General features: G+C 46.4%; 4 protein-coding genes across 7 annotated transcripts in view; 2 read left to right on the top strand and 2 right to left on the bottom strand.

The window, feature by feature from the left end:
• The first annotated feature begins 1003 nt into the window (after positions 1–1003).
• On the top strand, positions 1004–8405 carry plp1a (proteolipid protein 1a). Of its 2 annotated transcripts, none has more exons than XM_056600247.1 (7): positions 1004–1910; positions 3531–3717; positions 4410–4566; positions 5039–5207; positions 5360–5433; positions 5533–5598; positions 7685–8405. In XM_056600247.1, exons 1-7 carry the CDS (start codon positions 1907–1909, stop codon positions 7865–7867), a joined length of 840 nt encoding a protein of 279 aa, XP_056456222.1. In that variant the 5' UTR covers positions 1004–1906; the 3' UTR covers positions 7868–8405. The 2 variants fall into 2 exon arrangements, with proteins under 2 accessions (XP_056456222.1, XP_056456223.1); XM_056600248.1 differs by lacking the exon at positions 7685–8405 and adding an exon at positions 6078–6296.
• rab9b (RAB9B, member RAS oncogene family) lies at positions 8282–13211 on the bottom strand. 3 transcript variants are annotated; one of them, XM_056600250.1, is made up of 2 exons: positions 13134–13211; positions 8282–12132 (listed from the first exon to the last, which is right to left on the bottom strand). In XM_056600250.1, the coding sequence occupies exon 2, from the start codon at positions 11978–11980 to the stop codon at positions 11369–11371; it is 612 nt and encodes a 203-aa protein (XP_056456225.1). In that variant the 5' UTR covers positions 11981–12132; positions 13134–13211; the 3' UTR covers positions 8282–11368. The 3 variants fall into 3 exon arrangements, with proteins under 3 accessions (XP_056456225.1, XP_056456226.1, XP_056456227.1); XM_056600251.1 differs by lacking the exon at positions 13134–13211 and adding an exon at positions 12933–13127; XM_056600252.1 differs by lacking the exon at positions 13134–13211 and adding an exon at positions 13073–13088.
• Positions 13212–13416: 205 nt separating this feature from the next.
• Positions 13417–17818, top strand: fut11 (fucosyltransferase 11 (alpha (1,3) fucosyltransferase)). The gene is made up of 5 exons (XM_056600164.1): positions 13417–13619; positions 13919–14257; positions 14530–14910; positions 15380–16008; positions 16234–17818. Exons 1-5 carry the CDS (start codon positions 13617–13619, stop codon positions 16382–16384), a joined length of 1503 nt encoding a protein of 500 aa, XP_056456139.1. The 5' UTR covers positions 13417–13616; the 3' UTR covers positions 16385–17818.
• Positions 17165–27692, bottom strand: part of znf185 (zinc finger protein 185 with LIM domain) — a 14756-nt gene continuing 4228 nt past the window's right edge. The window contains exons 10-34 of the mRNA XM_056601196.1: positions 27296–27692; positions 26603–27052; positions 26238–26303; positions 26066–26125; positions 25850–25915; positions 25575–25649; positions 25353–25427; positions 25115–25189; positions 24588–24650; positions 24371–24409; positions 23983–24048; positions 23340–23390; positions 23185–23229; positions 22878–22934; positions 22438–22503; positions 22163–22222; positions 21917–21979; positions 21294–21383; positions 20525–20572; positions 20063–20098; positions 19069–19137; positions 18876–18950; positions 18696–18761; positions 18446–18551; positions 17165–18121 (exon numbers count right to left, since the gene is read on the bottom strand). The exon at positions 27296–27692 is cut by the window's right edge and continues 104 nt beyond it. Of these exons, the coding sequence (XP_056457171.1) occupies positions 18023–18121; positions 18446–18551; positions 18696–18761; positions 18876–18950; positions 19069–19137; positions 20063–20098; positions 20525–20572; positions 21294–21383; positions 21917–21979; positions 22163–22222; positions 22438–22503; positions 22878–22934; positions 23185–23229; positions 23340–23390; positions 23983–24048; positions 24371–24409; positions 24588–24650; positions 25115–25189; positions 25353–25427; positions 25575–25649; positions 25850–25915; positions 26066–26125; positions 26238–26303; positions 26603–27052; positions 27296–27692 (2363 nt within the window). The 3' untranslated portion in view covers positions 17165–18022. The remainder of the gene's footprint in view (positions 18122–18445; positions 18552–18695; positions 18762–18875; positions 18951–19068; positions 19138–20062; positions 20099–20524; positions 20573–21293; positions 21384–21916; positions 21980–22162; positions 22223–22437; positions 22504–22877; positions 22935–23184; positions 23230–23339; positions 23391–23982; positions 24049–24370; positions 24410–24587; positions 24651–25114; positions 25190–25352; positions 25428–25574; positions 25650–25849; positions 25916–26065; positions 26126–26237; positions 26304–26602; positions 27053–27295) is intronic.

Below are 27692 nucleotides of genomic sequence, written 5' to 3' on the forward strand. Positions count from 1 at the left end.
CTAAATAATGTTCCAATGGCTTATCAAACAATTAATTTAGCAATGTATGGTCTGCACTTAAGGTACTTATGTTAACAACGTACGAAACTAGACAGCGTTGGATTATTTTAATTACTGATATTGTCAAGTTCAATTTAATATCAATCTTAAGAGCCTTTACCAATATAAACAGTGACTGTGTAAACAGTGCTTTAAAATATCTGTCCCTACAATTACATTGCAATAGTTAACCAGACTTCTGGTTCCAATCATGAGCCCAAACGCACAATTAAAACTGAGTGGCGAGCTAATGCTTCACATTAAGAGTACCGTGCTGCCACAATAGTGCAAGTGTTCTTAAACCTACAGGCTTTTAATTTGAAGTGGCACTTATTTGCGTTCAGACATATCTATACATTGTTTAAACAGCCTATGGTAACTGTACACAAAGTAGGTAGTGCTTTTTTGCATTCAAATGATTTTTTTTCCATAATGCATGTTTTAATTACGTAACACCTAAATTGCAAAGCTCTTCAGTCTATTGCCTTAAAGAAATTAAGAAACCGATTTTAAGATTTGAATAAATTATTAAGTGAAATCTCAGACATACTACTTTTGAATAATACTGTTGAATGTTGTGATAGGTGTATTTGGGTTGAATATGAAATGTTATAGTCCAGAATGAATCTAATATTATAGGACGTGCAATATAAATGCATGAGCGTCTAAAATAAAATTGTAATAATTCAATAAGGGGAATTAAAATCAAGTTAAGATATTACAATGGCTGGGGTGCACATTTTAACATGTTTTAGGGCAGGACAGGTTTTAAATTCCATTTCAAAAGCAATGCCTCTATTAAAGAAATATCTGTCATCAGAATTAACCGTTGTACAATGTAATCAAGGGATATTTATCATTCGAAATGCTTACAGGTATAGTTCATAATCCAACTGCAATAACTTATAGGCTTTCGCCTGCCACCTACAGGACACACATAGAAATTAGGCTATCTCATCGTTTCTCTGGTATTTAAATGGACAGGATAGGGGGCAGCTACCGTCTTTCAAAAAGGTTATTTTAATTTTCGCTCAACCGAAAATGCATCTTGATGCTCTGGTTCCTGTGGAGGTTGATCATCGGTCTATGAATCTAATTGGAAATATGAATAATGGACCCCATTGGCTAAGGGGATTCACTTAATTAGATAGACTCTACCCTACATCATCCCACAATGTATTTCCTTATTAAATTGCAGCACGTACAAAAGAGTAAGAACTGCTTCTATTTGACACGTTATTAGTCTCCACCGATCGATTCAATGCAAGACTATTTAGTCCATACCTTTTTCACCTAGCCTACTACACACGTGGGTGAAATTACGTGGTCAGTTCATTTCAATCTCATCCAAACAGGCCCGTTTATCTCCACCATCGTTAGAAGACGTCATATACCCTATTTGTAGCCCTACTTTCAAAGGCCAAGTCGTATATAAATTGGCGATAGCTCGCTTGATCGATTGGGTGCCTCGGGAAGACTTTTAAATTAGACGTCCTCAGCAAACCAAACATTCAGAGCAGCCGAGAAAGCCAACCAATTAAAAAAAAGTATTCTAGTTTGCGTCCAACCGCATTGAAATTCTACGACGTCCGAACAATGAACTAAGTACATTTCTGCAAGTGCAAGTAACCTTGACCTCCTCATTATTCCCCGCCTTGAGTTCCTCGGCCTGCGGTTGAATGAAAAGCGACATTGTTTCTTTAAGATTGGACGTGAAGTCATCGGCGGGTCTGTCCATTGTTGGGGGAACAGAGAGCGAGTTGAAATTGATAAACGGTAGGGAAACTACAAGTTGGCTACATTATCAGCCGAGCAGCTGCAGCGAGAGCGCCACTAGCCAACAAGTGTTGATTACATCCTTCCAGACATGGGTAAGTACATCTAGCCAATGGCACACTCCTAAAATAGTTTTTCTTCTCAATAATTACGTATTCTTTGATTGCACACTAATGGAAATATGACTGAAATCACAAGTGGTTTTCCCTTTTTTTTCTTATTGCAATTGTGATTATTTCGATTTTAACAGTGGCATGGTCACCGAAAAGATACTCTAATTTGCTTTCATTGGCATGTTTTTAAAAAAAAAAAAAATCTAATTATCCTCCGCATAACTTGGGAGGATATTAGCATTCTAGTCTTATAAATGAGGACGGATGGTTTCTTTTAACTTAACTTATTATCTTAGTTTTTTTACCGTCACAATGCTTCTGTTACTAGACGCTGTCATACTGAATGCTCATACCTACATTAATGTTTATGTCCAAAATGTTTTCACAATGTAGTGTTTATATCAATATGGAATGAGGCTAATTAAGTGTATTCGCCAAATTGGATTTCCATGATTATGCTCTTTGCATGACCATTAGTCTCCCTCACTCTGAATCCAATTTAACTCCCCACCATAGGCACGCACACACACACACTGCCAGCAAGTACATGTGTACAATTAAAGAACGATCTGCCTGCCACTCCTGCCATCTGTGGCTACTGTAGTAGTACCAACAGTAACATGTCTGTCTGTCTGTCTGTCTGTCTTCCAATGTGGTCCACTGTGTGTTTACAGTGCACACGTGTGCTCATACAAAGGCAAAAACATAAAAATATTGTTTTTAAACATTGACATATTTACCTCAGACTTTCCTGGTTCCATTTGGGAAAGTATGTGTGTTTGTACATGCATACATATATATATATGTGGCTTTGTGCTGGGCATACATAGAGGTTCCTCTTGCCTTTGTTTGCTTGACATTGGTGGCCCTTGTATCCCCACGATGCTCCGTGACAAAGACTGTTGTCTCTGCAGTCACAAAAGCAGTCTCTCTCTCTCTCTCTCTCTCTCTCTCTCTCTCTCTCTCTCTCTCTCTCTCTCTCTCTCTCTCTCTCTCTCTCTCTCTCTCTCTCTCTCTCTCTCTCTCTCTCTCTCTCTCTCTCTCTCTCTCTCTCTCTCTCTTCCCCCCCTTTTCTCACACTATCTCCGCTGGGGGGAGGGGGGGTGGTCTGGGGTCAGAGCAGCCACTCCTCCCCGGCGTGAGCTCTTGGGCCCCGCCATTCATTCAAGGGCCACATGACGACGTTCCAAGTGACCAGGCACGGCGTTGCCCGTAGCGATGCAGGGACCAGAGAGTGAAGCCCTGCAGCTGTATGCTAAAACGCATCCGGCCCACTCTGGCTCTCTTAGCTTTAATTCTGTGGATCCTTGAACGTTCACACATCAGTGGCCCAATTAAGCCAAATAATACCATGTGCATCTGGAGATAAGTCTGTTTTTCTTGACGAGCCCTGCAAACTGCAAAGCCATACAAGCAGATATGGTACGGCCAATAGCACAATTGACTAACAAATGCCCAACATGTACGTTGATGCATTATTTTTGTGCAGTGTGTGTGTGTGTGTGTGTGTGTGTGTGTGTGTGTGTGTGTGTGTGTGTGTGTGTGTGTGAGAGAATTATAAAGTATGTTAACCAGTCTCCCGACGGCCCTCGGGGTCAACAGGTTGCTACGACTGCTGCCTGCGCTGTCTCAGCGGGGTGCCGTACTGCTCGCTGGTGGCCACGCTGCTCTGCTTCTCCGGCATCGCCCTGTTCTGCGGCTGCGGGCACCAGGCGCTGACCGAGACCGAGAGACTCATCGAGACCTACTTCGCCCGCAACCTCCAGGACTACATTACCCTGGCCTACATGTACGTTCGCCGCGCTGCAGTTAGGATGAATGTTAAGTGGTCTCTGATGGCTGGATGGAGTTTTTGTTTAAAGGGGATGCCCTATGACTTCACACCGCAGTTATGATAAATAGGATATGATCCTTCTGTATAACAGTGAACAGATCAGTTTTTTGTTGAAACTTTTTCCATTGTGCTGTGGGTCTTCAGAAATGTGCTCAAAAGTCCAGTGTTATGCTCAGATTTTTGAGACACCTTTATCCAAAGCAAGCTTTTGAGATGCATGTAATGAATGAGCCAGGGTAGGGAGTTCGATATTTTGCTCCAGGGTACGAATCCGGATGCTTTTGTCTGGTTGACAGACACCTTGACCATTAGACACCATTCGGGCCTACACGTATCAACCACATATCACTGTTAAAAGTTTAGCTCATTCTGAATTCTCCTCTCTCTCTCTCTCTCTCTCGTCACAAAGCATCCAGGGGTACGAATCCGGACGCTTTTGTCTGGTTATCAGACACCTTGACCACTAGACACCATTCGGCCCTACACGTATCATCAACATATCACTGTTAGCTCATTCTGAATTATTTCTCTCTCTCTCTCTCTCTCTCTCTCTCTCTCTCTCTCTCTCTCTCTCTCTCTCTCTCTCTCTCTCTCTCTCTCTCTCTCTCTCTCTCTCTCTCTCTCTCTCTCTCTCTCTCTGCATAAAGCATTCAGTACTTCCAGTATGTTATCTACGGCCTGGCGTCCTTCTTCGTGTTCTACTGCATCGTGCTGCTGGCCGAGGGCTTCTACACCACCAGTGCCACCAGGCAAAGCTTCGGCGAGTTCAGGAGCACCATGTGCGGTCGCTGCCTGAGCTCTTCGGTGAGTTGAGGGAACATAATTCAAGTCCTGGCTGGATTTTGTTTTGGGGCTAAAAAATCAAAAAAAAAAGTCATACCCATTTGTCATGCTGGGGCTTAGCTTTAAATCACATTATTCATAGATTTTTCTCTAGGTTTTTGGGCGGTAAAGGTAAATTTGACACAAGGGAAGGTGTTCAGAGAAAATGAGTTGAGGGTCGGGGGTGGGGGGAGGTGAAATGACAAGGAGAGGGCAATCACATTGTAGAGGATTAAATGCAGTACACCATAGAATAAGAAATGTCTGCACTCAAATAGTTAACATGCAAACCAAGACTTAAGTACTGCTTCTGTCTGGTCAATCTACTTTGGTTCTTAAGGGACCAGTTGTACAGATCCTACGCCAATATAAGGATTAAGTAACTTCCTGTAACTTTAACATTAGCTTTTGCCTACTTTGAAAAGTGTCTATTCTTCTGTCCCTTTCCCCATAGTTTATCGTGGTGACGTACGGACTAGCTGTTGTGTGGCTGCTAGTCTTTGCCTTCTCCGCCCTGCCGGTGTACTTCTTCTACAACATGGACGCCACCTGCCACACCATTGAAGTCCTGACCGAGACCCCTGCCAGTATCAACCAGTTGTGTGTGGACGCCAGACAATACGGTAAGAAAAAAGGATCTCCAAATAGTCTTAATCCTCAAATGCCATCTCTGACGTCTGGGAAAGAGAAAAACCATCATTAAACTGCTCAGCCCCTATCAAATTGCCTAATCTTGCCTTGCTTAAAACTGTAGACATTTTTGACACTTTTACAGGCCTCCTACCGTGGAATGCAGTGCCGGGGAAAGTGTGTGGCACGACACTGTCCAATATTTGCAAGACCAGAGAGGTGAGCACCAAGACCAGGCCAAACCCTGCTGTTGTTGTTGTTGTTGTTGTTTTTTAGATGGTGCCCTGTAAACCTCACCAATAATATTCTTTATTACAGTACCTCATGACATACGAGTTGTACGTCGCTGCCTTTGCTGGCGCTGGCATCACTTTGTTGGCACTGGTGAGTATCTGAGTTTTGTTGTGTTCTGTTCTTGGCTCGAACCCTGTTTTGGTGTCTGAGCCCACACTGGGGTACAAAAGTGTTTGCTACGCATGTGACCTCATGACGCTGAGAGAGTAGGCGGCGAGGCATTTCCGAGCTCCATGACTGATGGCTTCTGTACTGTCGCTCTCTTGTGTTCTCCTTCGCCCCATCTCACACAGAACGTCATCATAATAATAATGCCGTAATGTCTGCCTTTTCCCGCAACGGACAAATGGCAGGGTCATTATTCTTTCTGCGTTGCTCCATTACCAAAAATGCACAATGTGTTGTGGAAAGACTCTAATCTGCTTTTAGAGTATTATTTTTCCTTTAATTTCCTCTTTTGGTTGGTTTCATTATGTTTCACGAGTACAATAGTAATACTTTTCAGCATTGTTTGATTCACTCACTCTCTCTCCCTCTCTCTCCCTTTCTCTGTCTCTTTGCTCCCCTAGCTGACCTATATCGTGTCCACCACTTACAACTTTGCGGTGCTGCGATATCTGGGGAGGAAGGGTATAGGGCCACGGTGTTAGGAGCAGCCCGGCTGCCTGCTCTCTGCACTGCACATCAAACACTGGGACCTGAGTAGACTCTACCTACCTATTCTGCAGCACCTGTGGTGTCATTTCTTTGGGTTATGGATTTTTCCGGATTTTTTACTTTTGCTCCCCCCCCCCCCCCCCCCCCCCTCATTTTATATTGCTTGCCACATTACCGTTTGTCATTGATTCATTTTTTTTGGGGAACTCAATACTAGAGCCTTTTTTCTCTGTGCTCTTCTCCTTTCTGCCTTCCATACAAATGTTTGTATATCTTGTTTCTCCTATGTACATTTCAAGGTCCACGTGGATGCTGTATTGTATTCAAATAACACTAAGCTCTGATAAGGAAATAACATTAGGCCCAAAAAAAAGTCACACATATTGTGTCACACAGATGGTTGGATTTTTGTCCCCATGGCAACCGTCCTTCACATCTGGTTGCCATGGTGACAGACAACCGTGCATTTTTGTAGTCCCAAATTGACCTCGGGACTTTTTCTCACGGGCAAGCAAAAAGGGCCGTTACAATGGAGTCAGGCGCGCATTAAACAGCAGGCCTTTCAGCCCCTCGCCCCCACACCCCACACACACACACCCCACACCCTCACACACCTAGGGCTTAGGTTCTCTGCCAAGGGTCATATTCCATGTCAAGGCAGAGCGAGAGTGCTCAGGACAAAGACAAGGACAAAAGACCTCTGACAAGAAAATATCTAAACACAAGCCCACAAACTGACCACCCCACGACTCCCCCGCTCACCCACAGATGTATGGCACCCCAACAATTGAATCAATTCAAAGGGTCCTCTGCCAACAGAGGGAGAGAGAAGTCAGAGGGGAGACAAAGTTTATATAATTCTAAAGTTTCTATCAGGGTAAAAAATAAGTAATTGTAAAGCTGTTCTGGGATTGCAAAGGTACTTTTGCATTATTATCTAGCATGCCCATATTATTAGACATACATTAATACTACCCACTCCTCCCTTGCCATTACTGCATGGAGGAACTTTTTGTAGGGTTGTACTCAATTTACATGCCTAATGCTTATTTCTCATGATGCAGAAGAAAAGGTTGAAATGTTAACGCGCTAGATTCAAATTTTGGTTTAGCTTTTAAGATTTAAATGATTGAAGGGTTTATTTTGTTTCGGGTAAAGACATACATCAACATTTTCCCTCTTAATTCTTTAGGAATTTCCTTAGTTATTGTATAACAGGCGTATCTGTAGATAAAACTAATTAAGTAATTTAAACTTTGAATACTAACTATTGTAACCAACTTGGTTCGTCATTAATTTGTAAAGTTTTACCTGGTAGAAAGGTTTAAACCGGCTGTATGCAAGGTTTTGTTTTGGGTGTTTTATAATAAAATCAATTTATGTACATTCTTGTTGGGTAAAAGCACAAGTTTACTTTGCTTCTGAGAGGACGAGCGTTGTGTTGATGGGGACCAGGCAGTGTCGGAGGATCTAGTGTCCTCCAATGGTGTACTGGAGTGCATCCTCTCTTCCCTCGCAGGTGCACAGGTCCCTGCAGGTTGCAGTGCGCGTGATGTTCACCAGGGAGCTAAGACACAGGAAGCAGAGAAAGGGAATGCCCCATGGCCCGTACAGAAGCACACAAAGGGACAGAGGGGAAGTGTTGTGCTCTCCATATCCTGTGGCAGCCAGTGTCCAATCCCACATCCCTGATGACAAATAAAGATGTGGGGCTGGTGATCAGAATAGTCTAGAAGTGTACCAATGTATTGGCGATTCCCATAAGCTTTAATTTTTTATGACTATTGTGGAATTATAATGGAATTAAGATGTATTATTGTTATATGTTGGAAAATATCCCAATTTTGTTTATGTAGTTAGTCAATGATGCCAAAGGGGCTTTTCTTGTTATTTCCTGACAGAACTAGAGAAAATAGTTTCTGCAGTAAGAGTGCTAGCATATATGCAGTTATGCACCGCTCATCTTTTCTATGAACGGCAGACAGGGTAAGAGTTTTTGTATTGCTGGTTATTCTTTTCTTATCAGAGCCTGTTGTCTCAAATAAAGATGGAGTGCTTGCTTGAAATTGTCCCTAAAGGACCAGAAATATTCATCAAATGTTACGAAGGCATAGAAAAATACTCCTAAGTCAAATGTTTTTTCAGGGTTTTCATTTTAATCGTACAGTATTGGATTTGATTCTTGACATCCTTTGTGTTTTAACATTGTCCATAGTACAAGGAAAAATAAATAGTAGGGACGGTTTGAGAACGCCAAATACAACCCAGAAGTTCTATCTACCCTCAGAGAGACGGGCAAAATGAGAAGAACCAGAGTGAATACTGTGATCAGTGTCGGCTCATACAATAGTGTTGATTTAAAGCTGTTATTTCACAAGACGAGAAAAGAAGCCCAACAAATGAATTCATACATTCCTTACAATTTCAAAGCCGAGATAAAAAATGACAGATTTGGGTACAGCAATAAATGGCAGAGCAACATTTAATTTTGTTTTAATCGAAACACAAATAGCTTATAAGGGATTAATTAACTTCAACTTGAGCTACATGTCGTGTTGGTAACTTGGTATGCATCATTGCAGAAGAGATGCAAACAATGCCAAACAATGAATTAAACACTTCTTCCCACTCTAATTAATGTAAACCAACAGCAATACTTTATCAGGAATGCCGTACTCTGTTCAGAGTAAATTAATCTCTTCCAATACATCCCCAACCTAGCCTCAATACACCACAGTATATCCTTTGTATCCTTTGAGGACAAGCTGTTCTGGAGTAGCCAGACAAAGAAGGCCTCTTAAGTAAAGTCAACTACAGTACCGGTTACGTTTATTAAAGTAGACCTTTTGTGACAACAACGCGTGTCCTTCCCTTTCATCTGAAAGGAGAACCTCAGACAGAGGTCAATACACTGCAAAAAGAGCAGGTGAAAAGCTGTGAACACAAGCAACTTAGAGAAAAGGATGGCTTGCATATGCATTCGGCATGTGCAAAACGGAATTCATCCTTATGATGCAACACTGAAATATATGAAGACAACAAAACACTATTGTAGCAATAAAATAAAAATGTCAGCCGTTATTTTTCCAGGCTCGAAGCTGTATAACAACTGTCATAAAAACCCCAACAGACAAAACGTTTGTGGTGGAAAGCAAGCTTACATTGAACGTGATAAAAAGTGCCATTAACAATACAGCATACAGTTAGGCAGCAGAGGGCATTTCTTGAGGATACTCATTTGTAACACAGAGGAGACGCACACAAGCACACACACAATCCACACAGTAACATTGGTTGCTTTGTGCTCAGGCTATTTCACATTCTTCAGCTGACACTTAAAATGCGCAAATTGACGATACAAGGCAGACATTATAGTAATGCAGTGGTAATGCAGGGAATCTGATTTTAGAAAATCGCTAAAGGGCCTAAATGGTGGCCCAAGTACCAGTCGATATTATCTGAGGGAATAGAAGGATAAAGTAGGTAACATGTCTCACTGTAAACCAAAAAAAAAAAAAATCTACATAAAACACCACAAAAACAAAACAAAAAAAGAGTATAACTGGACAAACCCAATAGCATATTCTCAAAGTCAATGACGTCTTAATTAGCATTTTTTTTAATATCCCATGGCCATAACAAAACTTGATCAAAAGAAAAATCGGGTAATTTGAGGAACATAAACAAGATGCATAATGGTGGTCTTGAAGTGTCTAAATCCAGGCCAAAAATGACCAAAATGCATGCACTGGGGCCTAGGAGGGCCTCTATCAAATGTGGCAGATATTAATGACAATTGACAAGACTTTCTGCCTTACGAATTTAATTAATTTCAATTTCAATGTTCTTAAGACTATCCGCCAGTCTATTGTTTTCTATAACCAATTGATTGTTTGGGGCTTGAACATAGGAATGAGTGCTCTCATCTTGAGAGCATATAGGAGCATTTGATGTTAGTTATTATAAGCAGTCTTGTTTCTATGGTCAGTGTCAGGTAATTTATCGTGAAATTACTTGTCATAATGGTAGACATTGCTGTGTTGGAAACTGCCACAGTGCATCTCACAGGAGACATGGCAAAACAACGTTTTCATTAGACTTTATTAGACGGTTGACTTAGAATTACAATCAAATGAGGCCTCCCACTATGCTCGTGTGTTGCTTGCCCAATCCCACGATGCATTCCAATGTACAAGCCCTGTTGGTACTCAGCATTGAACTTGTTACTGGTATTGGCAGTGGAAATAAATTAACGATGCATCACTATCTAAAACTGAAGCCATGTGCCAACAATGCCCAGTAATACAGTTTGGGTAGCCGTTACAGGCATACTGACAATAAAATCACGAGTGCTTATGTAGACTGTGCTTCAATCTCACATTTCACTTCCCTTTGAAGACAAATCGCCTACTTCCCTTTTTTTGTTTGGGAGCTGCACCCTAGCATCCCTAAGATATGTATGAACACCTTAACGGGTGTCGTCAGTCCTCATGCAACAGCAGGGTGATTGGGGAGAAGCGTGTTTCACAAAGCTCTTTGTCCCCGCTGGCTAAATGCCAGTAGCTATCAGACGACCACAGAAACAGGTCTGACAGTGAGATGGACTGGTGCAGTATACAGAAGGACCATCAGAGGTACCACCTTACTAAACACAGAGATTACCATTAGCTGCACAAGTACCAGGGTGTGCTCTGCCTCAAAGCAGACTGTGCTTATGTGGAAGATAGGATGCAGAGAATATGCTCTCATGTCGAGTAGATGATCACGCAGAGATTAAGATGAATCACTATTAAGAGGGGCCGTTTGATCAAAAACGCCTGTGCAGGCAGGCGAAAGGTTAACCCGCCTCAAGAGTACACGCTTCTTGTGCAACACTGCTGGAAGCAGAGAATCGAAGATGGGATGACAAGTGTGCCATTAACGACGTACCGGAGCGGGGTTCAACCGAGTTAGCCGTCTGAATGCCAGCCACATCCGTGGGCCGGTAACCGCTACATTAAGCTGCAAGTCACCACGTGATCTTTAAGTAACGCATCCCCCGTCGCTCGTACCTTCATGTAACACACGTCATGAACACTGCCCTCACCAACCTCGACCAGAGGCCTGCAAAAGCATTTCAAGAGGAGGAGGAGGAGGAGGAGGAGGAGGAGGTGGGGGGCGAGGGGTGGGGGACGACCGATCCAGTGATCCACGCTCGGCCCAATCAGCAGCACGACGAGCGCGTGGACTTGCGGTTGCCGTGCAGGTCGATGGTGCTGCCCAGCAGCGCGTGGTCGATCTGGTCCTCGGCGGCCAGCACCTCGCGCACCGCCGCCTCGAAGGCCGCCGCCACGTTGGTGTCGTCCTTGGCGCTGGTCTCAAAGTAGGGGCAGCAGCTGTTCTCCTCGCACCAGGCGCGCGCCTCCTCCAGGCCCACCTGCCGCCGCTCCTCCTTGTCCACCTTGTTGCCCAGCACCACGAAGGGGAAGCGGGCGGGGTCCTTGACGTCCGAGTAGTACATGAACTCCTTCTTCCAGCAGCCCAGGTTCTGGAAGCTCTGCACGTCGTCCACGGCGAACGTGAGCAGGCAGCAGTCGGCGCCGCGGTAGAAGGGCGTGCGCAGGGACTTGAAGCGCTCCTGGCCCGCCGTGTCCCAGATCTGCAGGGTGACCAGCCGCCCGTCCACCTCCAGGTCCCGGTTCAGGAACTCCACGCCGATGGTGTGGAAGGACTGTGAGTCGAAGCGGTCCGTCACGTAGCGGTTCATCAGCGACGACTTGCCCACGCCGCCGTCGCCCAGCAGGATCACCTTCAGCAGCAGGCTCTTCCCGCTCATCACGCCCGCCCTGTGACACCGTGCCCCCCCCCCCACCCCCCACACACACACACACACACCCCTCTCACGGCACCCCCAGCTAGCTGGGCCCTCCTCACTGGGCTGGTGTCCGGGGCCAAGACCAGGCTTCCACACCCGGCGGCCAAATCACCCTGAAGGGAGGGAAGACCAGACTTAGTTCCTCTGGAAGCAGACAAGTCCCCGGCTCCCCGGCGCTCACATAAGCCGGTTCAGTCAGTTGCGTCACCAGACAAAAAACAACCAGTATCAATTGCGTAAGCATGAGCAAGTCAAGGCCTCCACTCCACTGGCAATACAGCAACGATACTGAGCTAGAACTCGCTTCTGCAATAAGCAAACCTTGAGCTTTTTATCTAACTGTTCCAGGGAGATAGACACTGGGGTGAATGGCATTGAGGTCTGTCCTGGATGTCAGTTCAACTGCTCATTGTTAGCCAAGTTATGATGATGACTCAGGGAAATGGCAGTTGTGAGGTTATTTCCCTTTTCTACAACCCCATTCATTCATTAGATGATACAGCCCATTCCCTTGTAGGATTTGGATATACAAGAACAGGCTCTGGACCACTTCATTACTGCCAGTGCCTGAATGCCTAAACAAATACTGCATACACTAAAGCCTCACAGATATGAGAGATGTGCATAAAGGGCTTTGGATAAAAGAGCAGTTTAAAAGCACCCAGGCCCTTGTGGATGAGTCAGGACCACGGGATCGCTGTAAATGGACAGTGACTGCGCATGCGCGTGCTGACCACAAACAAGCAGCAGCTTATTAGTAAACCTAGCTGCCCATCTCAAGTGACCACAATGTTAACTTGTTAGGACATTCTCCCAAAACAACTGTCCCATGCCATTTAGAAATCTGCAAAAACGTACTGCTATTTTAACTACTGTGTTCTATATTTAAAAACGCACAGAGCACTGCAAGTACCAAGTAATAGTCGGCTAATGAAGAAGAGTGTCTTCTTGTTGACATCTATTGGGCGAGCAGGCTATCAGTTTAGCCTCAGCGACCACTACTAGTCACTGTCAGTGCAGCTCTGCTGAAACGATATAAGAATCCAAACACACCAAGTAGTATCATCGGTATGGCAGTATAACGCAGTAGGCTACAGCTGTAGATGTACTTTACCAATTATTGATGCAGCGATGCTTGCCCAGCTTCCCAGCAGCACCTTGACTGACATGCGCTCACACACAGATCCGTGACACAAACCCCTCCCATAATAAGAGTCCCCCTGGGTCTTAAAGTCCACCTTGTTCCTACTGACTCATACATACGACCAGGTGGTATTTATTGTGTCATTCAAACATTGAATTATGTACTGTTTTTTACAAATGCCTTTAAGAATAATAAGGCCCTTTCGAACATATAAGATGGAGTAATAATTTAAACAGAAACGTCTATGTTATGCCTGCTGAGAGCAATTCCACTCCAATCCAATAGAGGGAGTAAAATATTGAGATATTCAGAAGTGCAGCTCTCACACACAGCTGGGTTTTATTTTTCTCTGTGCAGTTTTATGGACAGCATCTGCGACAAAAAAGGGATACATGTTACCGTTGTTTGGATGTGCTTCCTAACTGTGACAGTGGATAAGTTGCAGCCCTGACAATGGTAGGGAATGTGTTTCTTTGTGTCTATGTTTGTTTGTCTTTCCGAGGCTATTTGTTGGATATGGATGGATGGATGCCATGAAGTTGGCAAGCTGTAACATTAGTGAGCAAATAACTTGTTTACCACCTAACTATTCGCTCAAACTTAATCATCCAGGGTAACTCGTCAGCGAGTGCTACATATTTAATTTTTTTTTCAAATGCGGGACAAGACTTGGGCTTGATGCCAGTGTTGATAAGGAACTCTCAGTGTCTGAGAATGGATGCATCTTTCAGACTGTCGTGTTGTTCTTCCCTCAGATGGCGGTGAGGAGGAGACTGCTCCCCTGCGCGTGTCTGGGGCTGCTGGGTCTCCTTTGCTGGGTCTTAGTCTCCGGTGCCTTTTCCCCTGAGACGGAGCACCAAATGGAGTTCATGGACGCCAGTGAGCTGGGAGCTTTTCAGCCGCAGAGTGCCCTGTCAGACATGGAGTTCTCAGCCATCAGCTCATACCGTGGCCCTGGCAACAAGGACCAGCGTAGCAACAAGGAGCTACCCATTCTGCTGTGGTGGAGCGCGGGACTCTTCCCCCACTTTCCCGGGGACACGGAGCGCATCGACTGTGCCACTTCTTCGTGCATGGCCACGAGTAATCGCAAGGTAAGGGAAAGTATTAAACACGTGAATGCAGCTTGAATACAACTGATAATGGCGACAGGATAGACTTGTGTTTGGGGTGTTTGACTTCCCCAGATGATAGTTTTCGTGATCAAACCCCAATATCCACAGTCTACCTGTAGGCATCGTTTGAGCAAGATATCCAAATCACAACCTGAGTGACCACTAAAAGTGTCTACTAAATGACTAAGTAGTAAATAATAACACTTATGTCATAGCTTCTAAGAGTCAAATCTGAACTTGATCTTTCCAAGGTCCAGCACCACAAGAGGACGGCTTCCATCATCTTCTACGGGACGGACTTCCGGGCGTACGAGGCGCCGCTCCCCCGGCCGCCCCACCAGACCTGGGCACTGTTCCACGAGGAGTCGCCCATGAACAACTACCTGCTCTCCCACGGGCCGGGCATCCGCCTGTTCAACCACACGGCCACCTTCAGCCGGGGCTCGGACTACCCGCTGACGCTGCAGTGGCTGCCCACCCTCAGCTACCTGCTGCAGCCCGCCGCCGTGCCGCTGCGGGAGAAGAACCTGTGGAGGGCCAAGGGCCTGGCCCCCGTGCTCTACATGCAGTCCCACTGCGACGTGCCCTCGGACCGAGACCGCTACGTCCGGGAGCTCATGAAGTACATCGAGGTACACGGGACGCTCGTATAGGTGGCTTTAATTAGTGTTATATGTATTCGTTAAGTATTTCATAAGTTACATTTTGCTCCTATAAAAAAAATTATAATAGTCAAAATACTAATATACATATCTATACATTATTCAATAGTTAATACCAGGGTGAAGGTGTAAAAGGATTGTGATCTCAACTTTCTATCTATCCTTCGTTCTTTCCTTCGACATGTAATTTCTTTCAAACTTTTTTTTTTTTTTTTACTGTCTGTCGTTCTGTCCGTCTGTATTTCTGTCTCTCCGTCCATCCATAGGTGGACTCCTACGGGAAGCCCCTGAACAACATGTACTTCTATTTCGCAACTTTCTCTGTCTGTCTGTCTGTCCGTCCGTCTGTCCGCAGGTGGACTCCTCCGGAAGTGCCTGAACAACTTGTACTTTTATTTCGTAACTCTGTCTGTCTGTCCGTCCGTCCGTCCGCCCGCAGGTGGACTCCTACGGGAAGTGCCTGAACAACAAGGCGCTGCCGGCGGAGCTGGAGGACACGGCCACGGCCACCGGCGAGGAGCCACGCTTCATGAGCTTCGTGGCGCGCTACAAGTTCCACCTGGCGTTGGAGAACGGCCTGTGCTCCGACTACATGACGGAGAAGCTGTGGCGCCCGCTGCACCAGGGCTGCGTGCCCGTGTACCGGGGCTCGCCGTCGGTGGCCGACTGGATGCCCAACGGCCGCGCCGTGGTGCTGGTCGACGACTTCTCCTCCCCCGAGGAGCTGGCCGCCCTCCTGCGGCACCTGGACCAGGACGACGAGGCCTACGCCCGCTACCTGGAGTACAAGGACCCCGACGGCGGCGTCGCCAACGCCCGCCTGCTGGAGCGCCTGGAGGCCCGGGAGTGGGGCGTGAATGACATGAGCAAGCCCAACTACCTCAACGGGTTCGAGTGCTACGTGTGCGACCGGGAGAACGCCCGCCTGGCCGCCGAGAGGGCCCATCAGCGGGCGCCGCAGCAGGCCCCGCCTCCGCCGCCAGCCAAGATGGCCAACAACTCCCACATGGGCTGTCCGCTGCCCAGGCCGGGGTACGGAGACATCGGAGACGTCCCGCCAGATGATGGGTATGTGTGTGTTTGATTGTTCATTCCGGCAACAAAACGAGAGTGAATTGCTTTTGCAATTCACTCTGTGAATCTGTCTTCCTCCCGAGGATATCATTTCTTTAGCCACTTTTCATTGTTCTAATTAATTGCGTTTCTCCTTTTAAAAACAGCCCCTTTTAAAAAACAAACAGTTAAAAGCACGTTTGATGAGGCTATTCTTTTTTGTGTGTATCTTTTGCGCAGATGGTTGCAAATATGGCCCCTGGATTACTGGCAAAGCCTGGACCAAGCAGAAGGTCTGGAGTCTCTTATTAGACATAATGAGTCGGACCCTTCGCTCCTGTGGCAGCACATCCAGAACATCGCTGTGAGGAGAGCCAGAGGGAAGCACTGACACTTTGACGGACAGAAGATGGGTCTCAGCAGGATTCACCCACGGTACCCTGTGGCGACTGTTGGGAGGTCGTGTTCTCCCTCTGTTACAATGACCGAATAATACATCAATCAGTTAGGGGAGGGTTCTTAAGAGTTATATTTTAGTATTAGCATACTTTTTCACAATTCCTGAATACTTTAATTGTAATCAGTGAGCGCTAATTCCCCGACACAATCATTCCTTCATTACTGAAACCTATTATATATACATACCTCTGACAGTATTGAATATATCAGTATTACATTTTTACATCTAAAACTCTTTATTCGGGTTCATTGGATCTCGTTATCGATTCTTGACTAGAAATCGTACAGAATACTAAAAGGGCTGCTCACTGGCATTCCTGCCTCTCACGACATGGGCTCAGCACCCCAGTCAGAGGTGTGTGTGTGTGTGTGTGTCTGTGTGTGTGTGAGAGGCCCTTCACAGGGTACATATAGCCCTCCACCTTCAGGGCATCTGTGCTATTTGGAGCTCCTCAATTGCCCGTATTGTGTGCGAATGACTCTGTACCGGCCTTGGATCCCATCCAGAGGAGCTGTTGACCTTTGCAGTCTATTGTCCAGACCTTTCAGGCTTGGTCGGCACAGTCATCCAGGAAAAAAATGATGAAGGGACGGACAATACTTCAACACTATGGCATACAAATGTAAAATGACCTGGGGGGGGGGGGGGGGGGGTCGTTCTAGGCCTATTCTTGTGTTATGACTATCATCAAGACTGTACCTTTTGCAAAAAGCTGAATATGCTCTTTTGTTATGCACAGCAGGTAGTTGCATAATCTTAATCTGCATTAACATATTGTCTGACTAATTAAGGATGTAGAGATATGCAATGAAAATGGTGTCTGACTGTAGGATATTAAGAAAACAGGCAAATGTAATATTTACAAAAGTTAAGTTCAGAATTCCTAGAGGAAGTTAATCCATGTGCAATAGCTTCAAGGGACATCTCACTGGCACTGTAATGTATAAAACCGCCTGCAACTATTGAGAAATTGCAGATGTTCCACTAGCCTAACCTTAGTTCACCATCTGTGCAATATGTTAATGTTCAAATTGGGAATTGCCTCCCTTTAAAATATGCAGCCTGTAGACTTAATAATCATGTGCATGGGGCTGACGTTACCAGCCAGATAAACACACATTTATACGGGGATTCTGTAAATCACTTTATTTTAAAAGCAAAGGATCACAGAAAGTGAACATATTTTGTACATCAAGAAATAAAAAGTTAACTTTTTATAAAAATGATCTTTTATGTATATTCATCCCAATTACTACCATATGGTGTATTGTACCCAAAAACCAGCTTTAGTCTATTCACAGTTTCATTGTGTGTGAGACAAATCCTTCGTAGTGCACTGGAACAGACACCATATTCACCATCGGAGAGAAAGAAAAACAAACTTAAACTGAAAAGGATTGCAATGTCGAAATCCGACGTTCAAACTAACGGCATCAACTGTAGTTTAGCCTTATATAACAAAGAGCGGTGCTATAGGATAATGCAAATAACCTGTGACTTTTAATTCCACATGCGCTTCGAGAGGAAGGGTGGGATGGGAGTGGGCGGGTTCTTGGAGGGCACGTGTGTTCAGTCCAGGGTGGAGTAGCAGCTCTCGCAGTGGACCACACCGGCATGGAGGAACATGCTGTAGATGAGGTCCCCCATAGGCCTACTGCATACACCGCACTGCAGAGACACAAGGGGGAAAACAAGCTCTGAAAGTTGTGGCAAAGTATGTCAGTGCTTCAACAATGCTGTACCTCTCACTGATGTATTTCTGTAGGATAATTAGGAGCCTCTGGTCTAGAATTTAGACCTGACGATTCTTACGACTGAACCCTCACAATGCGATCGAACCGTCATTAGTGAGCATCTCGAGCCAAGATGCCTTCGGGTAGACGTGGAGACACAGGGGTGCCCCCGGGAGTCAAACCCCCTACTAGACTATCCGTGATGCTACACCATGTTGTAAATGATAATGTGTTGGTTGGGTGGTTGCGGGTCCGCTACCTTGAAGCAGTCGGGGTGGCAGTTGATATTGAGATGTTCGATGGTGATCTTGGCCTCGTTTCCCACAAGATCTCCGCAGTAGTTACAGGTGGATGACGAAGCGGCCCTGCAGAAAGGGAGAGAGACGCAGAGGTGAGTCTAACACGGTGTGTGTGGACACGCTTCTGCAGCGTGACGGTAGCACCGAGGCGGGCTGGGGGGGGTGGGGGACGGACCATTTTTCAAAAGTAGTAGAATAAGTGGAAATTACCTGGCGTAGGAAGTGGGCGAGCTGTAGGAATAACCGGCAGAGCTTGATGTCTCGATGTCGGAGCCACTATGGAGGGGAAAGCAGGGATTCGTCATGAAAGCAACACTGATCCAATCCGAAGGAGAACACTGCAGAGGAAACCATTTGAATACACAAACAACGACGCATATGGGGTCCTACCTTCCAGCGTCGTCCAAGGCGTTGTGCAGAGACGTCTCCGTCGCATTAACGTACTCCTTCACGTACACAAACGGCCTGATGGGAAGGAGTTCACCGTTGGGGAGAGAGGCGAAAGGAGAAGCATTAGTGGGAAAACGACATTAATCAAAATAAAACGGCACACGCAACGCCAAGTGGTCTGAAATTGGCTTACTTTTTGGGCTCAGGTGTTTCTTCTTGCTGGCTCTCCTCTGTCGTCACGCTCCCGGAGCACGTTTGGAAACTGCGGGGTGACAGTGCCGCGCGTTAGTGTTGGGTTGCGGTAGTGTTTGGAGCCGGGGCTGTCTTAACGACTGACGAGAGTGTTGAGGGGTAGCCCTGGCCATGAGGACGTTTGCATCTGGCTCGTGAAGATTAGCAGATAATCACGTTTTTTTTTCCTCATCACCTTCTTAATAGCGTGCTCCCTCCTAACAGCCCACGGGCTTGACGTGAGGAGGACCACTCTTAACACACACCATTAATTTAGCATCTGGGGAGAGCTGGGCTGGGCGATCAGAGAGGGAGGAGGAAGGAGGAGGAAACTGGGTCTAAAGTAAACATGGGAAGTTTATTCTCCGAGTCCATGATGTGACCTCGTGTAGAATACTTGCGGGTCACCTTAGATCCACACCACTAGTGTACTTAAATGGCTGCAGCAGCCTTCACAAAAGGGCTTTGTCCCAAATCCCTTTCCTAGTGCTTTGCCCTCAGACGGCTTTATCACAACTCCTGAGGAGGATAGCAGACTCGCATGTGAAAAAGGGATACTAGATGTATTTATATATATAGATAAATATAGATATACATATCCATATATCTATATATACACATTACACACATCACAATTTGAGTGAACTAATGATGCACCTCATAAAATATTCTTCAACATCCATTAAACTCATGTTGCGGCAATAAAGACAACACTTATCCACGCATCACCGCGTAGCAATGCACTCCTCTAACGTACTTTTAATGTAATGGCATGTAAATGACCAAACACGCGTCTCTGCCTTAAGAAACAGTTGCGACTTACCACCCGTAAAGCTTATGAGCATGGCCCGACCTAACCAAAGCAGGGAGTGAACAGGCCCTGGAAGAGCCTGTCCGTGGCTGTGGGTTTCACTTGGTTTTATAGATCAGAGGAAGCAAAAAGAAAAATAACTCACCGATCCATAGCTGGCTCTGGCTCACTGTATGTTTCCCTAGAAGGTACAACAGATATATTTATCTTCTGCTGTGCAGGAAGGAGGCGATAGGATCACTCTTTCTACACTGTTTCACACAAATTGTGGTCTGCTCCCATTGTCAGCAAGCCTTACCCACCACCCCCAACAGTCCATCTGTCTTAATCTTTGTCTTCTTTCTGCTGAACTTGTACTCGTCCAGAAGTTGTCCTCAAAGGAGTACCGTTAAACGTAAAAAGTAAAATGTCTTCATCCAATTATTTCTTCTCACTCACACGCGCACGCGCACGCACGCGCGCGCGCACGCACACACGCACACACGCACACTCACACTCACACTCACACTCACACACACACACACACGCGCGTTTCTGTACGGCCCCTTTCCCTGTAGGAATGCAGTCCCTTTCTTAACACACTTGTCAGGAGTAGAGAGCGTCTCACCTGAGGGTTGTGACGGTGGTGACGGTGTGTGTTTCCGTCCCCCCGGGGCTACAAAACAAAGGAACATCTCTGGGTTTGTATCACATCTGGCAGTAGTGCTGAGGAGGACGCTTGGTAGGACGATGTTTCTCCTTCGCCTTACTGTACATCGTACAGTACAAGTGGAGCGGGGGACGGTGACAGCTCTGAGACACTGCGATACGTTCGCTTTTAAATATCTGTTTGTTTGTGGTTTGTGTTTTCAGCTTGACGTTGGGGACATTTTGTGGACGTCGTTGACAGCTCAGCGGGTTGACGGCCGTTTGACGTGCGCGGTGAAACGCGGCTAGACGGGGCGACCATGTGACGGTCGTTATCCGGTTGAGAGGTTATCACACTGGTTATCATGTTGACATAGATGCTAAGGCCACGTCAAGGCTAGTCCGCGTTCAACACCTCGCTCGCCGGTCCAAGCAAAGAAAGCTCTGGGCTTACTTTCCACTATTTCGCTGTTCTTCCTCCCTCTTATTTTCTGCAACTAAGCAGCAATCCCCAGAGTAGGTCTGCACGCCAAGTGTACACTAACGGCCACGTGCTGTGACCACCATGGGTTTCCTGGCATGAAGTACGGATGGAGATGATTTCTAAAACGGTGCTAAATCGTTTTTTGGATTGTTTTAATGTATACGTTTGGATGTAGCCTACGGCAACAGTCTCGCTCGATATGTGCAAAATCCCGGTGGTTGTGGCTTTGGTATAAAGCTTGTACATATTGACCATATCACAATACCTTCCTTCTTCCTGTTCCTCCTCCTCTATGGGGACTGTAACGACACTGGGTGATGTCCATCTGTCCCATGGGGAGTCATTTTCCAGGGACCTTAAGCACAAACACATCGTACAGTATATGGGTTATTGAGCCATGACATCAAAATGTACTCTCAACGCAAAATGTAACCGGCCAGCCAAAAGGAGTAATGCACATATACTATATATGCACAAAGTGTGTGTGTGTGTGTGTGTGTGTGTGTGTGTGTGTGTGTGTGTGTGTGTGTGTGTGTGTGTGTGTGTGTGTGTGTGTGTGTGTGTGTGTGTGTGTGTGTGTGTGTGTGTGTGTGTGTGTGTGTGTGTGTGTGTGTGCGTGCGTGCGTGCGTTGACCTATTTTCAAGAACACTAGACTGACAAGAGCACACAATCTCTTCTGGCCCAGTGAGCTGAGTGGTCAAATTGCAAAAAAAGCCTTATTTCTTCAATGTAGTCGAGAAAAAGGAAACGGGCTGGAGGGCAAGTGGGGATGGTGGTGGTGAATGGTGTGGTTATGATGTTGGTGGTGGTGGTGGTCGGGGCAGATCATGAATAAATGGAGAAGATACTGTACTCGGGCGAGGGCTTTTAACAACGAGACGACTTACTTCCTCTCAAACGTGACCAGTGTCTGTTGATCTTCTCCTCGGCTTGCAGGCACATCCTCTTGTCTAGAAGGAGCACGAAGGGAGAGATAGAGATTGAGAGGGAGACCTTCATAGACAAGGATGGATGGCTCTGGATGAATCAAGCGTGGCACACTGGGATGCAAGGAGGAAGTGGAATGGGTGGCTGTGTGTCAGTGTCCCTGTGTGTGTGTGTTTGGGACATTCGTGTGAGCTAGACATCATCACCTCTCGTCAGTGGATGTGTCGGTCTCCCATGTGCGTGCCCAGGAACGCCGGGAACTCAGGCTGAGCCGTCAGTATGACACAGACAGAGAGAGAGAGACATGGAGAAACAGAGAGAGAAGGCTGGTGAAGTTATGACAGAACACAGGACGTCGCTTCTCGGTGAGGGGTGAGGGAAAAACATTCTGTCTAACTCATCCGTTTTTTCTTCCCTCTTTTCTTTTTTTTGCCTACGTCGCACGCAGCCGAGGCAATTTGGCAAACAGTAATTCCATTACCTTTTGGTGTCCGTGTCGCTCGGGGTGACGTCGTCTGCCAGGAGCTCCAAGGCATGAGTGCTCTCACTGTCAGCCACACAAACACAGACATGCACACACACACACACACACACACACATAGACACACACAACACACACGCCAGCACATAGACAGACAGACACACACATACACGCACATGGACATGGACACACACACACACACATAGACACATGCACACACACACAGAAATACATACACACAAACACACACAAAAACTCATCAGTTCTTTGTAACTCTTCCAAAATACATGATCACCAACAGGCAAAATCTGTATTGAACACTAAATCTCAATCAATTTGAAATTAAACTTAAGACTGAACTGAACATTTTCTCAGACAGTTATCAGAGTTTGATCAAAGTCGTGTCCTGGAAATTGTAGATCCTCTGTGCTAAGCCATACCTGAATCCTGAGTTCAGCTCTTCTTCAGGTGAAGTGTTTGACACGAGGGTTACAGAGCTGCAGCACAAGAAGGGGGAGGGGGGGGATATACAACCTCAACATTAGCATAACAACAACTGCACAAGGCGTCATTGTGGGTACGCTATGTGTGTGTCGCCATCGAGCTGGGCCGATAATAGTTCATTACAGCGCAGGTACAAGGTGAAGCATTTGCACCATCATATTAGATTGCAACCTATGGGCGGTACAAGTGCCACGTATCCAATATGGAGCGGGCCTGCATTTGCATTCTCATTCTCCCCCGTACCTCTTGATGGAATGGGCAGAGAGGGGCGGCATCGGGTCAGAAGAGCTGTGATAAAGAAAAGTGGCTCATAATCAGAAACTGCTGCATTATGCATAGCGAGATGCCATCTGGCTGGCTGGGAAAGAACAGTCACAGCTCCAAACCAATATGATTACCTGTTAGGAGATGTGGTCCCTATCGGATATGGATCAAACGGATCAGTCGAGCTGAAAAACAATTTCACACTGATTTCACTCCCAATTGTCAGCGCGTCGCGCCGTCGCAGGAATTTTGATCACATTGACGCACGATGGAAAGATTTAATGCACGTTGAATGGTAAATAGGAAGACAGAGGGATTTGGGGCGAAAATTAATCACAATCAGAGGCTGTGTGTCTTTGACAAATGCCAAAACAATTCCTTTGCTTTGTGCTGAGGCCCGTTGATTTCCTTCTCCCCTTGGGATTTCTTGTCTAAGTCAATGATCACCAATATGTGAACTTTGCAAGACCTCAATATTTAGCAAGCTGTTTCCCATCCACATTAAATCGTTTCAAGGTTACCCTGATGAAACAAAAGGAGAATAAACCGAAAGTGATGCGAGTTTGACCATTTTGTGGGGGAGCTGCTGCAGGAACATCCACAGTTGTTTAGCATTGTGTCGTGGTTATTTCATGTTCCCCGGGATGAAAAGTGTTTCGGTAATTACAGTCTTCTGTGTTTAAGTCTGAACAAAAGCCGTGCCATGCGCCGCTCATACCGCCACATCGACCTCACACAGGAGGAACAAAACGCAGCCCTCAACACAGTGCAAATTACCTTGATGTGGAGACTGTGGTGGGTGTCCCCTGTGAGCCCCAGGAGGCTGGGTAGGTTTCGGTTCTGCTGGTGGATCATGAGGCAAAAACAGATGACGGGTGGAGAAGAGGGGGCGGCCACCGATTTTCGGCATGATGGGAGCAGAAAAAGGGGGAGCGAACACGGGTCAGGACAGCGTTCCTCATGCACTATTTACTATTCCATTACATTAGCAGGGCTTGTGACCCACTAAGCTACTGGTGTGTGTGTGTGTGTGTGTGTGTGTGTGTGTGTGTGTGTGTGTGTGTGTGTGTGTGTGTGTGTGTGTGTGTGTGTGTGTGTGTGTGTGTGTGTGTGTGTGGGTTGGGTTGGGTTGGGTTGGGTTGTGTGCGCGCGTGCGTGTGTGTACCTTATATCAGTAGTAGTCGTGCTGAATGTCTCTGTTGGGCTGTCAAGCAAAGTGGCAGAACGATTATTATACAGTTGTGAAAGTTAGGAAATGCAATCTGTAAAATCCAGTATATAATACATTCTTACAATTCAGAGACATAAGCAGAGACAAGGAATACAATTAGCATATTTACATTTGATTATCCATCAACTTTTTTTCAATTCCTTTCTTGTACCTCTGTGTGTCTGTAAACTTCTGTTCCCATTGTTGTGTCTTCTGCTTCACGTCGGTGCTCAGGCTGAGAGACAACATTTCTTAGTCAAATAAAGGGTGATAGGGACTATAGTAAGCCTAGAGTTAGTGAGTGAGAGCATGAACGGCCTTCATTTGGCCAAGAAACGCTGGGAATGTGTTAATACCGTTCAAGTGGTTAGTTTGGAATGTGTGTAGCTTGTTTAGTTGTGTGTGTGTGTGTGTGTGTGTGTGTGTGTGTGTGTGTGTGTGTGTGTGTGTGTGTGTGTGTGTGTGTGTGTGTGTGTGTGTGTGTGTGTGTGTGTGTGTGTGTGTGTGTGTGTGTGTGTGTGTGTACGTGCAAATTGGTTATAGCTTAAGTCTGTAGACGTTGCAGCTCGCGGCAAGGCTCATTGTCCCACTCTAGCCCGGTGTGATAAACATAATGAATACAAAAGGGAGGAAAAGAGAAGCAGGAGGAGGAGGAATGGAGGAGGTTTGGCCTTCAGATCGAGCCTCTGCTTCCCTTACCTGTGCTCCTCTGTGTTAATGGGGATGACATCTTGGGCGAGGAGGTCCAGGCTGTTGCCCACTGGGCCTGAGAGGCTGAAACGTCACGTAGGAATGGTTGAACACAAAAGACATAACGTTGGTTTCACTTTGCGATATCGAAGTTAGGTATCGGATAAGGAAATACGTCTCAAAGAAGCATGTCAACAAGCCTACCATGGCCAACAATTTGTAAATAATAGCTTTGTTCCACATGTACCTCTCTGTTCCACCAAGCAGATCCTGACTCCAGTGACCCGGGCTAGAAGGAACCAGTTTGACCGACTCCTCAGGCCTATGAAGAATTACCAAGATTGAAGGACATTTTACAGATGAAGGGAAGACAGGCTTTCATTATTGGTTTAACAGTGCCACCTTGTGACCATTTTATGAATGACATTTATGTTTTTAAATGTTTTTAAAAAAGAATATTGTAACTAACCCTTCGGTGAGAGCTAGAAGGTCATCGGTCATTACTATGCAGTGGCTGATTTCCGGGACTGGTTTCTCCGCAACACTGTAGGGGAGAATCACATTCAGTTTCATTCTCCCAAACACTCTCACACAGATTCTTGTAATGAGCATACACAAACATACAAACCGACAGTCACAAGAGAGTGAATTGATACAAAAAGGGTGAAGACAACAAACAAGAATTTTGTCAGTTACAATTTGTTCCCACTGTGGTGGGGAATGAGGAAGTTGTTGGTGTTTTACCATTCTTTGGATACTGGGCTTGTAACAGGGCTTGTTGATACCAAAGATGACTCATCCACTGGCAAACTGGAAAAAAAGTTCACTTGTGTTTGCATGGCGTTTTCTTTTGACACATTTACCATAATTAACATACATGGTTATGGTGATTATGTTAAATATGTGGTTGTAAAGAACTTTAATAAAAATTCCATCCTGATGGGTACATATTTTGCCTACCTTTTTGAAACCGGACTGGTAGGTTCAGGCACGACAGCTTCAATCGGACTGTCCAATAAACTGCCAATGAAATAAAATGATTACATAAAACAAAAGACAAAATGTGTTTAACGATAAGCAGGGGTTGGTGCCTGTGTTGACTCAAAGCCGGCCGTATGTATCCAGCACTTACCTCGTTGAGCGTTTGTCGAAGAAAATTAGAGTGTCGGACAATTCAGTAAGCGTGTGACCGCCGGAACTGTTGGAGAAAGAGGGAGAAGGTGAAATCCCATGAACCCCAGACAAACCCTGAAGTAAACATTCCACCTCACGCATTCAAAGAATGAAGAGAAACATTCCTCGGATGCCGTTGATAGGGTGACCATCCGAAATCTAAGGCATGTTTACACACTTCACCTCGTTGAATGTGCTGAAATTCAATCCAGTATAAAAGAAGAAAATAATCCTTGAGTCAATATTTCTACTGTTGTTCCGCTCCGATGACCCAGTGAGCCGTGAGAGTAGAATCATCTTTTTAGGGCGTGAGGAGAGTCTTACCTGGTCTTGTTCGGGGATAACGGCTCACAAACAGTGGATTCTTCCTGGACCAGGGTTTGGGCGACGGGGCCGGGCACAGACCGCAACGGTCCTGAGTCCTTGATCTCACACAGCTCCCGTTCCCAGGCCGAGGGCCCCCCCTGGGGCTCCAGTATCAGCGTGGGGAGCGGGGTGTCCACCTTGGTGCACCCAGGTTTCATGTCCTTGAACAGGTCGTCGTCCTCTACCGGCGCCGAGGTGACCACCACTGGCGCGTCCTTCTGGGGGAGCACCACCCAGGAGGTCGCTTCCTCTACGGGTTCCGGGGCCACAGGCTCGGGGGCCACGGGCTCGGGGGTCACGGGCTCGGGGGCCACGGGCTCGGGGGCCACGGGTTCGGGGGCCACAACCACCGGCTCGGGAGCCTTCACCTCTTCATCCGCCGCCACAGTTTCCACACTCGTTTTCACTCTTTACATCCATCACACACATACACACACACACACACACACACACACACACACACACACACACACACACACACACACACACACACACACACACACACACACACAAAGAAGAGGAAGTGAATGAGTGGAACCATAATACTTCAGTTAGATTGCTTCTAAATGGACAAAAGACTGAAAACTAAACAAAAGGTGGACTCCTAAAAATGTAGTGTCGTTGATTCATGGCAAGAAGGGGCTGACTCACAGTGCCTGCGGTGTGGGACGGGCTGGGAGCTTGGGTGGGACACGGTATGGGAGAGGAGAAGAGCGGCGGGGTGGCGGAGGAGCGGGGGCAGAGGCCAGCAGAGGAGTAGGGTCAGAGGCCAAGAGAGAAGCCGGGGTAGGAGCAGGTGTAGAGGCTGGGAGAGGAGCAGGAGTAGTGACCGGGAGAGGAGCAGGGGTAGAGACCGGGAGAGGAGCAGGAGTAGTGACCGGGAGAGGGGTAGGAGCAGGGGTAGAGACCGGAAGAGGAGCAGGGGTAGAGGCTGGGAGAGGAGCAGGAGTAGTGACCGGGAGAGGGGTAGGAGCAGGGGTAGAGACCGGGAGAGGAGCAGGGGTAGAGACCGGGAGAGGAGCAGGGGTAGAGACCGGGAGAGGAGCCG

The sequence above is a fragment of the Gadus chalcogrammus genome, chromosome 10 (assembly GCF_026213295.1).
Source record: "Gadus chalcogrammus isolate NIFS_2021 chromosome 10, NIFS_Gcha_1.0, whole genome shotgun sequence".
Classification (NCBI taxonomy): domain Eukaryota; kingdom Metazoa; phylum Chordata; class Actinopteri; order Gadiformes; family Gadidae; genus Gadus; species Gadus chalcogrammus.